At 38.4% G+C, this 17,784-nt stretch overlaps 1 protein-coding gene across 1 annotated transcript; it reads right to left on the bottom strand.

Moving 5' to 3' along the window:
• Positions 1 to 330: 330 nt before the first annotated feature.
• On the bottom strand, positions 331 to 11,602 carry BLOC1S5 (biogenesis of lysosomal organelles complex 1 subunit 5). Its single transcript, XM_060774790.2, has 5 exons — positions 11,423 to 11,602; positions 9,132 to 9,214; positions 7,636 to 7,765; positions 6,601 to 6,659; positions 331 to 1,275 (listed from the first exon to the last, which is right to left on the bottom strand). Exons 1-5 carry the CDS (start codon positions 11,550 to 11,552, stop codon positions 1,099 to 1,101), a joined length of 579 nt encoding a protein of 192 aa, XP_060630773.2. The 5' UTR covers positions 11,553 to 11,602; the 3' UTR covers positions 331 to 1,098.
• Positions 11,603 to 17,784: the final 6,182 nt, after the last annotated feature.

The following is a 17,784-nucleotide window of genomic DNA, read 5'->3' as shown; positions in this document are numbered from 1 at the left end:
TTTCATGGCCGAAATCACTGGGTTGTTGTAGGTTTTTTAGGGCTATATGGCCATGTTCCAGAGGCATTCTCTCCTGACGTTTCGCCTACATCTATAGCAAGCATCCTCAGAGGTAGTGAGGTCTGTTGGAAATAGGAAATAGACCTCACAACCTCTGAGGATGCTTGTCATAGATGCAGGCGAAACATCAGGAGAGAATGCTTCTAGAACATGGCCATATAGCCCAAAAAAACCTACAACATCCCAAAATAAGACTTGATTTTCCTGCCAGCCTATCAGCTTACATCTTGACATTAATGCATTTTTAAAGAAAGTTAGGTTACAAAAGAGTAATCAAGAAACTTCTTTTTATTATGTTAATATTTAAACTTTTGATATGTGAAGCTCTTCCTTTCGACTGAAAACTATTTAATCTGCCACAGTAACAGAAAGTAGGCAATTTAACATTAAGTACTGTCACTGATACAACAGTGCCCAACAAAATGTATTTAACAGACCAAACAAGACTGTTATTCCATATACAATGAACCACCAGCAGGACAAATATCTAGATGGCAATTAAATAATATTTGAACAATAGGTAGGCAGTCACTCATTGTCATGATACTGTTTTGTCAAAACAATCTGGAATGATCACTTCTTCTAAGGGATACTACAGCTAGCATCAAGAATTTGTTCAAAAACTTCTGAGCATTATTTTTCCACAGCTTTGTGGGAGTACGCGGCTACAGTACTGCTGTAAACCAACAAGTCCATCACCAAAAATGTCTGCTCTTTGGGAAAAAGTAGTATGAAAGTTATTTGAATGACCTGCATGAAGAAGATGAGTGTACAAAGCAGGACATGGGTGCTAGACTAGTTTGCTAAAGAATAACAGTATTTCGGCTCCAAAATACTCTGTTTTTTAAAAAATTACATCCAACATGATTATTCAGTGCAAGAGATAAAGTATAGTAGCCACCCAGGTGTTTTGTTTTTGCTATTTCTGGTATAGTGCATGAACTCCAGCCACCCAGGAATTGGGAAAGATTGGAATATTATGAGAATAAGACAACAATACTGTAAATGAACAACACTCTCATTGTGAATGAGTTCTTTTTAAATAGTACGTTTGGCCAAGTCTTTTTCCATTGCAGAATATTGTTCTTTAAGGCGCTCCATGGCTTTTGTGTGTTCTTCATCCACAACTGCTTTTATGTTCTGCTGTTCCTTCATGAATTCCTCCCACAGTTCTCTACGTTGAGCTTCGTCTGCCATGAGTTTTTCAATCTGAAGCTGAGAAGAAAAAGGAAGTAATAAATGAATTTTCTGGAAAGCAATGGGTAGTTTATAGGGCAGAATGTTTGATCCAGTTGACAGGATGTGGAAGAAAATCAACAGGGGATCTTAGACTTAATTGTCATAGAGCCGGATGGGTGATAAAAACAAATATACAAAAATGGTTCTGTGAATGCTGGAGGTCTGAGTTGTTGTAGGTTTTTTGGGCTGTATGGCTACATTCTAGAAGCATTCTCTCCTGACGTTTCACCTGCATCTATGGCAAGCATCCTCAGAGGTTGTGAGGATGCCAGACTTCACAACCTCTGAGGATGCCTGCCATAGATGTAGGCAAAATGTCAGGAGAGAATGCTTCTAGAACATGGCCATACAGCTCAAAAAACCTACAACAACCCAGTGATTCCGGCCATGAAAGCCTTCGACGATACAGTGTTGGAGGTCTATTTCCATTTTATCCCTATTGCTAACTGGAGCAGGTTTCAGGAGGAGAAAACAAACAAAAATGTGCTGATCTGAGAGGCAATCTCTAAGAAAAAATTTACAGTGAATTTTACATAATAATAATAATAATAATAACAACAATAATAATAATAACAACAACAACTTTGTTTTTATACCCCACCAACCATCTCCCCTAGGAGACTTGGGGTGGCTTACAAGGGACACACCCAAGATTACAATTAAAACACACATGTAAAACAATTTAACCAATTAAACATCAGATAAAACAAATAACAAGACAATTGAAAGCAATATAAAAACAATATGGCTGAAAGAAACATAGCTGAGGTACAGATTCAATGAGTGCAATACATTTTTACGGGAGCACAGGAAAGTGCAACAATACCGTAAACTGGGCAGGAAATACTGTCATAACACATGTTGAGATAGAACGTATGCCAGTGTAAAGCGCGGGCTGGTATAAAGTTCGGAACTTCAAGTAGGGACAAGAAAGTTACTGGTGAGCTGCTTAGTCAAAAGTGCACCAGAACATCCAGGTTTTTAGTTGACTACAAAAGGAGAACAAAGCCTGCCTGATCTCCCTAGGGAGGGAGTTCCAGAGTCAGGGGGCCACCACTGAGAAGGCTCTCTCCCTCATCCCCATCAACCATGCATGTGACAGCGGGGGGAGAGAGAGCAGAGCCTCCCCAGACGATCTCAAAGTACACACTGGTTCATAGGGGAAAATGTGATCGCGAAGATAAGCAAGTCCCGAACCGTTTAGGGCAGTGGTTCTCAACTTGGCGTCCCCAGATGTTTTTGGCCTACAACTCCCAGAAATCTCAGCCAGTTTACCAGCTGTCAGGATTTCTGGGAGTTGAAGGCCAAAAACATCTGGGGACCCCAGGTTGAGAACCACTGGTTTAGGGCTTTAATCTCATCTGTGACAACCTTCTTTCATACTTTGAAAACTACTGCAGACCAAGATTCAACAGCAATCAAGGATTCAATTGTGTAAAAAACCCAGATTTTAGTTTGTTCTTACAAAATGTCTTATTCTTTTTAAGTACCTTTCTATTTGTGTTTAAGCATTGTTGTTATTGAGAGCAATATCTTATTGTCTTGAATATAAATTATTTGTACACTTTCACAGAATAAGACACAGCACATAGGAAATTAAAGTAAATCAATCAACCACATTTTCTGTTTAATTAATCACTTGTAAAAACAAAGAAACAAAACAATAACCTCTAAATACCAACATATAGTAAGTGCTTGGTTTTACTCCAGAATGGCAACACAAAATATTTCATTTAAAAATGGAGCAAGCAACAACTTCTCTGTTTAACAGTCTCTCAATGTTAATTTTAGTAAAATATATACAATGTATTATAACCACTCCTCCTGTTTTTGATCTGTATCTTTTAAAAAAAGGTACTTTAGACTATAAAAATTCTGTATGTCATGGCTGCCATTTTTCATCTCAGATACGCACCATTTAGAATCAAGTGTGCAAATGAAAAGTAGTGTAATGAAAAAATAAGCTGACCAATGATGCACATAAAGGAATGAAAGCCATCAATGAGGGAAAAAATGGCTTTCCCAGGATAGCAGAGAAACTGGAAAGGAAATCTGCTGAGTAAAAAAATATAACTGACTGAAACTAAAAAAATAATCAATAGTTACAATTACTCGTATATACTTGAGTATAAGCCGACACAAGGCACTTAATTTTACCACAAAAAAACTGGGAAAACGTATTGACTCGAGTGTAAGCCAAGGGTGGGAAATGCAGCAGTTACTGGTAAATTTCAAAATAAAAATAGATACCAATACAATTACATTAATTGAGGCATCAGTAGGTTAAATGCTTTTGAATATTTACATAAAATTGTAATTTAAGATAAGACTGTCCAACTCTGATTAAACCATTATTCTAACCTTCTTCAGTGTAAATGTGCTTACATATTCTTCCAATAATAATAGAGTAAAATAATAAATGTAATAATAATAATAATAGAGTAAAATAATACATGTAATAAAAATAATAATAAGAGTAAAATAATGAATAACTTTGACTCAAGTATAAGCTGAGGGGTTTTTTTCAGTCTAAAAAATTATGAAAAGCTCGACTTATACTCGAGTATATATGGTAAGCCATAAAGCAGCATACAATGAGTGACATAGTAAAGAAAAGAAGGATGCAGCTCTATGATTTGTGACACATGTTCAGTGTATATTGATAGCAATCAACACTAAAACCTCCCCATAGACCCATACAGAGAGAGAGAGAGATGAAGAACCTGTAACTTATGTGAATACTACAACATGTTCCACATGGGGATATCTTGTCCTCTTCAAATCATGGCTATAACATACTGAATAATGCATGAATAACCTATTTCTCTGAATAATGATAAGTAAATATTCCAAAACCTTAATCAAGATATACCATGTTAGTTCAGAGGAAAATCTCCCTTGGCCAAGTAGTTAAAAATGTTTGAGGTTACTTTTGTAATTTACTTACTATCAAGAAATGACTATTTTGAGGACTTTAATTGGCAAAATGTGATAACAGAATCATATTACCTCTTCTTAAATGAACATTGTTTGTAGATATCCCAGTTAATTCACCATATTTCTCACAGCTCAGTTGACTGCTATTCCAATCAACTTCTGAAAATCTGGTTTCTAAACTAGGTGAAGTTATTGGTGCATAAGTAGTAACTTTCACTGCGGTTACATTCAAACTAGAAGTTGCCACCAGAGTATAAAGCTGGTTTACAGGTGATTGTGTAGATAAACATGGTTAGCATTAATGTCGGTGCAGATTTCAAACTACAACATGCTTAACTTCAAAAAGAATTTGAAATTAATGTGTTAAAACTGGAACAAAGAAAAATGTAAGCCTTCAGTTCATTCCCAATCTCTTTGCCCAATTTAGAGGGTAAGAAAATGTTACATCCGCAATATGTCTAGTAGTGTTTTGCTATCATTCATCATACTGATGCAGATATAAAATACATTCAGTATAGAACCAACTTATGTACACTCTGTCTCTATTAGAGCCAGACAAGCTGAACAGGTCGCCTATTTGTTATAGTGAGGTTCAGCATTAATATGGAGACTTAACGTCTTGCACAGTTTTTCCTAATCCTGAGGTTTTAGAATATCTGTATTACAAACAAGCCATGTGCAGCCATGTGAGAGATTCCAGTGAGTCACATGTTCTTATAATATGGCCTTTCATTAAATAACATCCACAAGTATGAAACACTTCCATTTCAATAAGGATATTCATAACGTGTTCACTGTTTTCAAGTGACGGGCAAAGATTTACATTTCCATTCTGTTGGGTATTTTTTGTTCCACATAAAATAAGGATTTGTGTTTCTTTAGCCATCCCGTTCCCTTTTCTCCAGCTGTGAAGGAAATTCTAAGGAAAACTTTCCATATAGACAAAAAGCGTAAATGGGTCTAATAACTACATTATTTTTATAGCATTTCGGAATGCACTTGCTAATGGTGGCTTTATCTTTCTACATTAGCTCCAGCCTTTATAAAAGGGGATATGCCAAAAAGATTATTTAGTAATACAAAAGTGCTGTGAAACTCAAGGCTCTTCCACATTAGTACATAATAGTATAGGATCTGAAGGCAACCGAATGCTCATTTCATCTGTGAAGTCTTCATAATACACAATTGTAGAATGGGAGCTATTCCCAAACATATGTGTGTAAAGCCAAAAAAGTGGAAGAAAAGTCAACATATGGTTTGGATTAATAAATTATCTCTGGATAAAAGGTTTTGCATGACTTCCAAGGCAATCAGCCACTGCAGTTTATTGAGCACAGCATAAAGCACCTTGCACTGGTTCATAATCGCAGTAGTACAGTGGTTAAAGCTGCTAGCTGCAGGAAAGGCTGCTGATTGAAGGGTCAACAGTTCAAAGCCACGAGTCAGGGTGAGCTCTAGCCCTAGCTTCCACCTACCTAGCAGTTCAAAACTACGCAATGTGAGTAGATCAATAGGTACCGCCTCGGCAGGAAAGTAAAAGGGTGCCCCATGAAGGCAAAAGGCTCGAAGACATCTATGGATAGAAGGCTCCTTTGGCATGGAAAATGGAACAAAAGCACCTCCACATAGCTGGAAGGTGAGCATCGCCTCCAGATGCTGGAGATGGAAAAAAGGGAAGGCCTTTACCTTATTTGTGTATTATATGTCGTTCATGAAAAATGGCACTGAATGTTTGGCTTATATGAGTACTGTAATCATTCCGAGTACCTCTGGTGAGATAATGTGGAATGTAAATAAAGAGTACTGTTGTTGTTATTATTATATTATTGATTTCTCTATTATATCGTATGTCTAGCACTCTATTCTACTTTGCAAAAAAGTTAAAAGATGACAAAATCTCATTTAGTACAGCATAATACCGTAACATTTTGGAAAGTGGAACAGAACCATATTTATATTATTTATTATTATTTATTTATTAATGCACTTGTATACCGCTAATATCTCAGCCTAAATCGGCGACTCATTGCGGTTTACAACATTTAAAAAACAATATTCAGTTAAAAGCATAAAACACATATACAGTACAAATTATTGGGCCACCAATAACAATCCTATGCATCTCATAACTGGAATCGTAATCCAAAATTCATCGTCCGTGTATAACCAATCCTTAGTCATCACAATTCGTTACAACGGATTAACCGAATGCTTGTTTAAACATCCATGTCTTCAATCTTTTCCATGGTGAAAAACCTGAAGTCAATGATTTGCTATACAACAAAAATGCAAAATATTACAAGAATACTTAAGACTCTAAATTACAGGTATCATATTTGAAAAAGTTATCACGTTAATCTTTACCTGTCTTTCCTCCTGCTCTCTCTGCTGCAGTCGGTTGATCATTTCATTTGCTATCTGTACTGAAACAGAAGTGACGTTCTTTCAATGAACATTCTTGTTCCAGCATATATATTTCTAACAAGATCAAGTTGAACCCTGACAGTATGTGTGTAAGTGCCTTCAAGCTTTCCAGCAATTTATGGGTCTAATAACTACATTATTTTTATAGCATTTCATATAAATATAGCATTTAAAACATCCATAGTGATTTATTCCCTTGAAACAGGTTAAGCCTAACAATGTCCCATATTTGGTTAATATTTTTCCTTCTTGGATATGCATACGGTATTCCCATCTAGTGCCAACCTTGCTCCTTCCCAGCCGCAAATAAATAATCTGAATTCAAGGAGTATTTGACATGACCAACCATTACTAGCTTCAGTCAAAATGCACAGGTAAATATTGAGGCCCACAAAGAGGAGAGATTAAAACTGTATGCTTTTCATGGGGACATCCCAACTCCTCAAAAAGGACTGTATTTTAAATGGACACAGGCTGAACATATCCGTGCATAGACCTTAATCAAATGGGACATTTGACTACCTTTTAAGATGAATTTCAGAAGTTGAATTGGGAGGTGAAACATAACCACAACATTGTGCCTGATGCAGAATCTTGGTCAACTTTTCCAAATCTGTTATCTACTTTCTATGCAAACTTATTATTTATGACTTGTTAACAAAAACAAGGGTGAACAGTTATAAAATAGTTAACCACATCAGCATTTGCTGATATACATTACTGATCACTGTTCCATTCAATGGGGTTAAAGGAGCATTTCCTCTGATATTAGTACATGTGTGCAAGTGGGAAATAAATATGTTAAACACTGCACAACATTCTGATGTAGGGTCTGTTGTCAACGCCAAGAATGGAATAGTGCTAATTTTGCACAATATTTTATAGTATTTGGACTGAATCCATTGGTGAAATGGAATATGTGAAAATTATTTCAAGGTAAAAAGCCTAGAAGAAAATAAGTAACTTCCAGCTTACATCTCCTGAGGGCTTCATTTAGATTTTCATGCATTACTTCTTCACACTTTGGCAGAGTTTGATCGTTTGCTTCAAAAACAGTGCTCTTTAAGTTTTCGAGAACCCGTACTTCCCGGAGACCACGTTTTTCCTATTGGGAAAAAGTCAAAAAGGGAAGGGGACATTCTCAACATTTATGAAGTTTGAATTATTTGCTGACATACATACAAGAGTCAATTCAACCAACCCTTAAATTGTTCATACGAGCTGCATTTTGTCCAGGCTTGCCACACTTGGGAATAAGTCTCGCTAATTCAATGGGACTTACTTTTAATTTAATGCTTCAAAATGTACTCAAGCACATTTTCTATTGTAGCTAATATTCTCTATTGGGAGCACTCTATTTTATTAAAACAATGAATGAGTCCCCTTTTGGGAGAAAGACAGGATACAAATTAAGTAAATAAATACATAAGAAAAAATGACACAAGAGACTGAGTACTATTAATAGAGTTAGGTCCCACATGTCCTTCTTCCTAGCCTTGTTAAGGTTCTGCTGCCCTCTTGTGGCAAATGTATTTAACAGTATGATTAATTATGTATAACACAATTTTTGTTCCTGGGTTATAAATGTCATTTCCTAATTGGTTCTATCATCAAAACATGGAAAAGGTTTATTAAACTGCAAAATCTTTGTTTTTCTGGGACATCCTGCGGCACATTTTGCTACATTTTTTAAATGAATCTCTCATAGAGTCTCAACCAATCAACATAGTTTGTGGCAGCCACAAAATACAAAGTTTCTGGTGTATAACAGCTACTTTCAAAGTAATTACTGCACAATAAAACAGGAAATAACACTTTCAAACCAGGAACAGAATTTTTTTCATTTTGTTACATAATGTAATTATTCTTATTTAACATTTTAAAAATTACAGTTTGGGTTATATTCATGGTCATTCTAATGATGATACATTATTTCGTTATTTTTATTTCCTCATTATTTTTATTTCCTCATGCGGAGACATGAGAGAAGCCTCCCACAAGGATGATAAAAACATCAAATCATCCAGGCGTCCCCTGGCCAACGTCCTTGCAGACGGCCAATTCTCTCACACCAGAAGTGACTTGCAGTTTTTCAAGTTGCTCCTGACACGACAAAAAACAAGCAAACAAACATTATTTCAGGCAGACAATAATATTTTAAGCCACAGATGTATGTAAGTTCTAGTTACCTAAAGGCAAACAGAAGATTCTCAAATTAGGATTCCTGTTTTTTTTCTTTTTGGGTTTTTTTGTGTGTGGAAGATTTGGCATGTTCCAAAGTTAATTTAAAAATACTGTTGATTTTGATATATTCTTGGACTTCCACTATTCTACACAGTGACTCACGAACTTTAAAAAACATAAAATAAATTCATGAAAAACTATTTCATTCAAATCTTTGAAAGTTCAGAATGATCTTCTTCCCTATTTCCAAGGTACATTATTTCAAAACATGCAAATCTCAAACCTACTTCAAATTCTTTAATAAAATAGCGTATTTCTCCTTGAATAACTGGTCTGTGATCCAAAAGTCGTGAATATATTTCTCCAACATCTATAAGAAAGGTAATGAGGCACATTAACAATGAACAAAAATGTGTTTGAAATGTTTATACATGACTGAGGAAATAAATCAGAGTAATCCTTCTCTCTCTAATTTACCCTTCCCTCTTTCCCTTCTATCTCTTAGGCCCTTTCCACACAGCTGAATAAAACTCCACATTTTCTGCTTTGAACTGGGATATATGGCAGTGTGGACTTAGATAACCCAGTTCAAAGCAGATATTGTGAGGTTTTCTGCCTTGATATTCTGGGTTATATGGCTGTGTGGAAGGGCCCCTACTTTACTGATCTACTCTTCTTTCTTTTCTTCAATTGTGCAAGAGAAGCAGGGATGGAACTGCATACAAGGTCCCTTCTACACTGCCATATCAAATCCAAATTATTTGCTTTGAACTGGATTACATGACAGAGTGGACTCATATAATAATACAGTTCAGATCAGATAATGTGGGTTTTCTACTTTGATAATTTGGATTATATGGCAGTGTAGAAGGGATCCCAGATGATGGCAGGGAAGGTTTCTAGATATTTTGTTTTAGGACAGACCTGTGTTTCACACTAAGGTCATTGTAATATAGCTGTTTATTCTAGGAAGTTGGATTGTGGTACTTTAAAATGTTTTCCACATCACAGAGCCAGGCAGACATTAATCAAGAACCAGGGTCTTTCCACACAGCCACATAACCTAGAATATCAAGGCAGAAAATCCCATAAGATCTGCTTTGAACTGGGTTATCTGGGTCCACACTGCCAAAGCAGATAATGTGGGATTTTATTCAGCTGTGTGGAAGGGGCCTCAGTCAACTTGGCTAATGACTCCTGAGTGTATCTTTGCTGGATAGGAGTTGTACTAATAAACTAAACAAGCAAACAAACAAATCCTCAAACAAATTGGTCCTAAAAGCAGAAAAGAAAAGCAGAATCAGATTAGTAGGCAGAACATTCCTCTGTGGAATAGGCTTTTAAAGACAGCTTTCAGTGAATATGGTATCTCAGGGCCCTTCCACACAGCCGTATAACCCAGAATTCCAAGGCAGATAATCCACAATATCTGATTTGAACTGGGTTATATTGAGTCCACACTGCAATATAACCCAGTTCAAAGCACATGTGGGATTTTATACTGCTGTGTGTAAGGGGCCTAAACTGAGATTAATGCCTGGTTAGTGTTTTATATCTGAATTTGTATTTATGATGTTGTGTTGGCCTGGGATTTGGGAGGTCCACATTCAAGTCTCTACTTAGCTTTGTAACTCACTGGTGACTCTGGGTAAGTTAGATTTTCTATACTACTATAATCTGCTTTGTGTGCCTGTGTGCCTTCAAATCACCTGTTAACCAGAAGACATAAAGGATCTATGTTTATTAACCTTACTATGATTTTATTTATATGTGAATGTTTTTAAATGTTCTTATGGTGTTGAGAGCATTGAATTGCTGCCTCTGTAACTGTTCTGAGTCGCCTGCGGGCTGAGAAGTACAGTATACAAATATAGTAAACAAACAAACAAATAAACTTATGGTGATTCTGTACATTTCATAGGGTTTTCTTAGGCAATGTAGAGGGATAAAAACAGAATTAAGTAAGAGCTGTTTGGCCGTGGAATCTGCTGTCTCAAAGTGTGGCGGCATCTCCTTCTATGGAGATTTTAAAGGAGAAATTGGATGGCTATCTGCCAGGAGTGCTTTGATTGTGTGCTTCTGCACAGCAGAAGGGGGCTGGACTGGATGGCCCTTGGGATCCATTCCAACACAATTATTCTAGCCATACTGTACTCAGGTTAGTGTAGAAAAGTGGCACTAACTACATAAACATTAAAATCCCTTCTCTGTATGTGAGAGAAGCAGATTGTTGCCTTGCATAAATTTAGATGTTTTACAAACATATTTGCTATGCAGTATATTGAAGATTAACAGCATTAAGTAGAGGTTTTTGAAATATACATGATAATTTCATCATATCCTGAGAATGCTTGCAATCCAAAACATGCTCATGTGAAATTGAACCCTGCTGAGCTCTGTGCAGCTGCCACTTCACTCTTGTCTTAAGGTTTCACGTTTGCATTCCATCAGAATAGGGAAGAGAAGGTCCCAAGAGCGCATGCGCGCCTGTTGGTCACTCACTACTGCCGCGCATGCGCCAGCTCAGTCAACCACAAGCAAAGCGGAAGGAGCGTTGGTGAATGCCAGCGCCGCTTGCCTTTTAAAATAGGCTGGGATGACGCCGACCCAAGCGAATCCCGCTTCTTGCTGCCGCCACCGGAAAACGGAGACTCGCCGGTTTTGTTTGGGCTCGGAGTCGCGCTCGCAGGACTGCCTCCGCTGCTCATCTCTGAAGCAGCCTTCGGACTCAATGCGCATGCGCAAATTTAGGACTCTTAACGAGTACTACGCATGCGCAAAGACGGTCTTTGCTTTGCGTGAGAAAAATCTGGCGGAGGGAGATCCCGTTGTGACGTCACTTTTGCTGGGCAGTTCCAAACTAACCTTTGGCTTAAAAAGAAGCAAAGTGCCTCCTGATTCCAGAGCTCTGGAATCATGGGAGTTGTAATTTGTTGTGGCCAAAGTACTATTTGACAGAGAAGGGGGGGGGGTCTAATAAAACTACAGCTCCCAGGATTCTGTAGCATTGAGCCATGGCAGATAAAGTGGGATCAAACTGCATTAATTCTACAGTGTAGATGAATCCTGCATTTCCTGCAGCAGATATGAAGAAGCTTTGGTTATCCTGAGAATGTAGGCTATCACTGCCATAATGCCTCACTCAGGCCTGTAGCCAGGATTTTGATTGGGGGGTGGGTGGGGTGAGGATCTACCCTAGCAAACCTTTTGTATTGTTATCCCAATACCCCATGCAGTTTAAATAACGTACCAGTAAGGCCTTCTCATGGACCACCCTGAGAAATTGGGGAAGGGGGCGGAAGCCCCTCAAGTCCCCCCCCCCCCACAGCCACATACCTGGCCTCACTGTTCGTTTATTTATTTATTTACGACATTTATAGCCTGCCTTTCTCAGGCAGGTTACAGATTGGCACCATTCAATATCAGGCATTCATAGAAGTGCCATTAAAAACAATCGACATTACAATATAAAACATAAATAATAACCGTTAAAGCATATAATCATCAGTGTCATCTTGTTAAAAGCGTTATCCAGTTACATCGTCTGGCCATTCCATGTTCATCATTCATAGTTCCATGTTATCTATTCCGCGTTATCTATTATGAATTCTCAAAAGCTTGCACAACAAGCCTGGTCTTTACTTTTTTTGGAAAGGAGGGAGGGGGCCGATTTAATATCCCCGGGGAGGGAGTTCCATAGCCTGGAGGCCACCACTGAGAAGGCGCTGTGCTTCATCTCTGCCAATCGCACTTGCGAAGCAGGTGGGATTGAGAGCATGGCCTCCCTAGACAATAGGGAGGAGATACTGTTAGCAGTACAGGCTATGGATAATAGTCCAAAACTTGTGATTTGCACAAGGCTCCTGTGTGATTTTTTAAATACCTATAGTGCAACCCAGTACCCTTTCCCAGCTCTCATTTGGCATAATTATTGTCATCATTTGTTTACATCATACCATCAATGTATAGCAATTTACAAATGAAAGGGAAAAAACAAAAACACCCAGCTCCACCAAAGGTGTTCAGCCGTATATATGTCTCTTCAGACATTTTAGGCAAAAGAGAGCTTTTGGGTGTGTAAACTAAAAACTCTTACCGCCAGATGGTTTCAACTTGAGAGGATAATACCAATATCCATTAAGAACGTTGATTATATATCTGTATCTATAGATAGATAGATAGATAGACACAGAGAAATGCACTCTGCTCTCCATGGATTCAAATAGATAGATAAACAGACAGACAGACAGACAGACAGATAGATACACAGAAATGCACTCTGCTCTCCATAGATTCTGCACCCATGGATTCAACCATTCATGGGTTGAAAGTCTATATGAAAAAAAATCCAAAAAGCAGACTTTGATTTTTCCTTTTTAAATAAGGGGCACATAATCGTTGTACATAATAGAACTTGAGCATCCATGGATTTTGGTATCCACAGGGAATCCTGGAATCAAACCCTAGCAGATCACAAGGATCCACTGTATGAAGGCTATTGGTTGTTTTGCCCATATACTGGAGATGACAGCCTGTTTGTTAGCATTCAGTCACTGAAATGTATACAAGCTATCTACAACCAGAACTTAATAATGTATATCAAGAGCAAACGCTTGGGCTGCTTCTTTGATTGCCAAAGATATATTATTATATAAGTGTCGGCCTGCTTTTGACAGTTGAGCTACTCAAGTTAATTAGGCCACAAGGAGAGGCGGGCTAGAAATACAGTTGTTTATGTATTTATTTACTTCATTTATATACTACTCTTTTCACACTTGGAGGGACTCAAAGTGTTTGCCAACATATGACAAAATTCAATGCCTTACAAAACATGAAAGCCTAACATAAAACAACAGTAACATCAAATTATCAATTAAATAATAAAACCTAACTACATTAAAACATTAAAACAAGGGATTAAAAACATATTAATATAAATATTAAAATCATATGATCCAAAAGCATGGTCCAGGCTATTCCAGTATCAAATAACAATTGCACACAATCCGTGTTTGTTTCTTGTCCTTCTTACTGCCCAAATGTTTGGTTTCACAGCCATGTTTTTGCCTCCCCGCTTAAAGCCAAGAGGGAGGGCGCTGATCTAATTTCATTGGGTAGAGCATTCCATAGATGAGGGTCCACCACAGAGAAGGCCCTGTCTCTCGTCCCCACCAGTCGTACCTGTGAAGGAGGTGCAGGGCCTCTCTGGACGATCTTAATCTCCAAAGTGGCTCATGGAGATATGTTCAGACAGGTAAGCTGGGTCGGAACTGCTAGGGTTTATAGGCTAAAGCCAGCACTTTGAATTGTTCTTGGTAGCAGATTGGCAGACAGTGGAGCTGGTGTAATGGGAGTTGTGTGCTTCCTGTGCCCCGCTCTGGTGAGCAATCTGGCTGCTGCCTGTTGGACCATTTGAAGCTTCTGAACAGTCTTCAAAGGCAACCCCACATAGAGTGTGTTGTAGTAGTTTATTCGGGATGTAACTAGCACATGGACTACCATTTTTGTGTGCCTTCAAGTAGTTTTTGTCTTAGTTTAGGGCAGGGGCCGGGTAAATGACCTCAGAGGGCTGCATCTGGCCTGTGGGTCTGAGTTTGGGGACCCTGCACCAAATATATATACTTTTAATGATTAAGTGCATCTTTCTTGGATCCAGGATAAATATGAGTGATGTGTTGTTGATCTGTCTGTCTATCTTATCTATCTACTAGAGCATTGCAGCACACCCAAATACCTGGGAGTTACCCTGGACCGTTCTCTGACCTACAAGAATCACTGCCTGAATCTCAAGCAAAAAGTGGGCACCAGAAACAATATCATATAAAAGCTTACTGGCACAACCTGTGGATCACAACCAGATACAGTGAAGACATCTACCCTTGCGCTTTGCTACTATGCTGCTGAGTACGCATGCCCAGTGTGGAACACATCTCACCACGCTAAAACAGTGGCCAGGTACTGGTCAAAGGACATTTAATAAAATACCAAGTTTTTAAACTTTGTGTTTTCTCAAATGCATTGGTTAGCTCCTGATACGATATCCATCCATCCAGCCAGCCAGCAGGCTATCTTAGACTCTCAGTTAACTGTTAACTCAAGCAACTAAAACTCTGAAGCAACTGGCAAAAAACTGAATAGTTTAAATAAAAATTAAAGTAAAACCAATTTTTATACTACAGTAAAATCAGTTTTTATAATACAGTAAAATTGTTACATTAAGTCAAATGTGTCATTATTTCTCTTAATTTGCTTTTTTTGTTGCTGTATTTCAGTATTAATATCAAGTCTACAGAGTTTATGATATTGTATAGTATGGAGTATATTATATTTTAATAGTAACTCTCAGGAAGTTAGAAACTATATATCGGGCATCTACCAATCCCCATGTGTGCTGGTTAACCAAGAGTCTGTCTGTCTGTCTATCTGTCCATACACACACATACACACACACATATTCACACACACATGTACACATAGGGGAAGGAAGGAGTAACACAAATATAAAGTGTAAAGCAAATTGTTGAGATAGAAAAGTACAATATAAAGCAAACTGGAAAATACATATAACCAGATTATAAAACAATATTAAAATTAACATTCCAGAAGCTTTGGAAAATAATTTTGAAGTACTGAAGTATTTTTTAAAAATGTATAATTATTACTTCACTTTTAACCACCATGAATTCTGAAAACCAAAATACTCCAAAACCCCAAATTATCTGCATGGATGCTAAGGTAGCGACATTGCTGCCTCCTGATGGTTTCATGTACAAAACCTTTGTTTTTAAATAATTAAATATGTTGTGCATCTTCAGGTTACGTGTGTAAGGTGTATATGAAACATGAATGAAATTTGTGTTTAGACTTGCGTAGCCATCTCCAAGATCCCCCCACCCTCTATATATATCCCCTGCACACACAGATGCAGTCTTTTTGCTATTGTGCCAAGGCATACAGGTAGCTGCCAGCCTTGCTTTAAAAGGTCAGTACAAAGCAAAGGTGATAACAGGCAATGAAGCAGAGAAAGTGAGTACCATATATGCTGTGAAATACGAGGCTCCTGGCTGCAGATATTTGTCATTTGCCCCCAGATAGTAAGTTGCATGATCATTATACAGTGCTCCAGTGGTCCTAGCAACACCCTAATAGTTGTTTTAGGGCACAAAATCAAGGTGTTTCTTTTTATTTCACTGTAGTCACCAAGAAAATATTTTTAGAATTGTCTTGCTTCTGGAGATATAACTTCACAACTACTGAATGTAGATGGATGCCTTGTACCTTTGCACCACAGTTCTCTGGAGGAAAGGACTCTTGTGTCACCTTTACCATAATCAAATCACTCTTCTAGCATAACTGTATAGCTCAGGCAACCATACTTAGCAGTAGTGAACCTTAGGTATTTACCTTTCATATATGATTCTGTGTATTCTGCATAGGGGAAAAATCAATTGTGTGATGTAAGGTTTTGAAACAGACATTAAAATCCTCTCCCATTTGAATAAAAATGCTTTATATGCATAACCACAGGATTAGGTCTCTCTTTTTGTCTTCCTTTACATGCCCACATCTCTCCACCCCCCCCCCCCCCCGATTCAATAGTTAAAGAAGCATTTTTTCAATGGAAAGAATAGAAGGTAATAGTTAAAAAAGGCAGTGTCTTCCGATTGCCTACCTGTCAGCTTGTACGATAGAATCATGAAATCACAAAGCTATGGGGATATTTATGGCTCTGAGCCTGAAAATCAACATATGTAGTCATCATATGGAGTTTGGGGGAAGATTTACTAAACAAATTGTGTCACTTTTGCCTTGCAATGGAAACTGCTTTCTCTTTTAGGGACCATCTTGCCATCTGCAATTAACGTTAGCTGCATCCGGGATTGCGAGATCTTTGGATTAACATGCTGAGCCCTGTCATTTTTCCCACAGGCTGTCTAGCAATGATAATCCACTAAAGGATTGTTTCATCCCAAGTGGCGGTGTTTGAGTCAAAAGCTGGCAGCAGGCAGGGAAACCCAAACCTGTTGAGGCAGACTTCTCGCGAGGCACAAAGAATCGGAATGACATCCTTTCAGAGAGCGGCTGCGGAGGGGCGGGAGGCAGAAAGGGAGACATAGTTTGCGTGCGCAGAATTGAGTCCATGGGCAGCATCTGCGATGGAAAACTGAGACCGTAGTTACGATTGTTGGAAGTTTGTGGGCTGTGATGCTGATCCTGGTCAAAGCGAGCCCGGGGCTGCACTGTTTGGAGGAGTTGCCTTGTCAGATTAGTCATACGGTTACCATATTTGATGCTCAACCTGGACAGACAGGCCTGCCAGGCAAGAACTGCTCAGGCAGATGATGTTAGGGAAGGACAAAAATTATCCACCGCAAGACTAAGAAGACAGATGACACCCAGCAGGAACAGCAAGCCAAATCCGCAGAATCCACAATACAGCTGGCTGGCCCTAGGCTACCTGCCTCTTTGAAGTGGAAGAGACATCACCCACAAGCTGTCACATTAGATCACGAGGCTGGAAAAAGCTGAAAGATTTAGTTCTTCCAATACAAGGGAAAGTTTAATGGCTCCAAATCTTCCTAAAAGGGCGCGAGGACCTAGGTAGCACAGCAAGAGGGGAAAGGAGGGGGGAATCCTAAGATGTAATGACAATAAAAAATTACCTACCTTCTTCTTTCCTCTGCAGTGAAGGATGAGCCAAACTCTGTTTGGTAGCAGCTGAAATTATTGCTATCATGACCAATACAGGAAAGAAAAGTTATGCCTTCAGGAATGCTAGGTAAAACACTAACAAGAAAGCACTGCTACAAAATCAAGCTTGCGCTTCAGCGTTTTAATCTTTCTACATTACTTTAAACCTGGAGCATTATAATGCTGCGAGTCCAGCATACAAAACAAACAGTATTGGGATACAAAGGCTTTGTGTCTCTGTGTGCATTC

The sequence above is a fragment of the Anolis sagrei genome, chromosome 4, assembly GCF_037176765.1.
Source record: "Anolis sagrei isolate rAnoSag1 chromosome 4, rAnoSag1.mat, whole genome shotgun sequence".
NCBI classification, from domain to species: domain Eukaryota; kingdom Metazoa; phylum Chordata; class Lepidosauria; order Squamata; family Dactyloidae; genus Anolis; species Anolis sagrei.
Note: the sequence above shows the minus strand (reverse complement) of the source record. Positions and strands in the feature narration are given on the sequence as shown.

Coding starts and splice junctions, on each gene's coding strand:
- BLOC1S5 (XM_060774790.2), bottom strand. CDS start 11,552: ATGAGCAGCGGAGGCAGTCCTGCGAGCGCGACTCCGAGCCCAAACAAA. Junction 6,660..7,635: donor AAATGAAGCCCTCAGGAGAT/GTAAGCTGGAAG, acceptor CTTCTGTTTCAG/TACAGATAGCAAATGAAATG. Junction 1,276..6,600: donor GAGAGCAGGAGGAAAGACAG/GTAAAGATTAAC, acceptor TTTTCTTCTCAG/CTTCAGATTGAAAAACTCAT.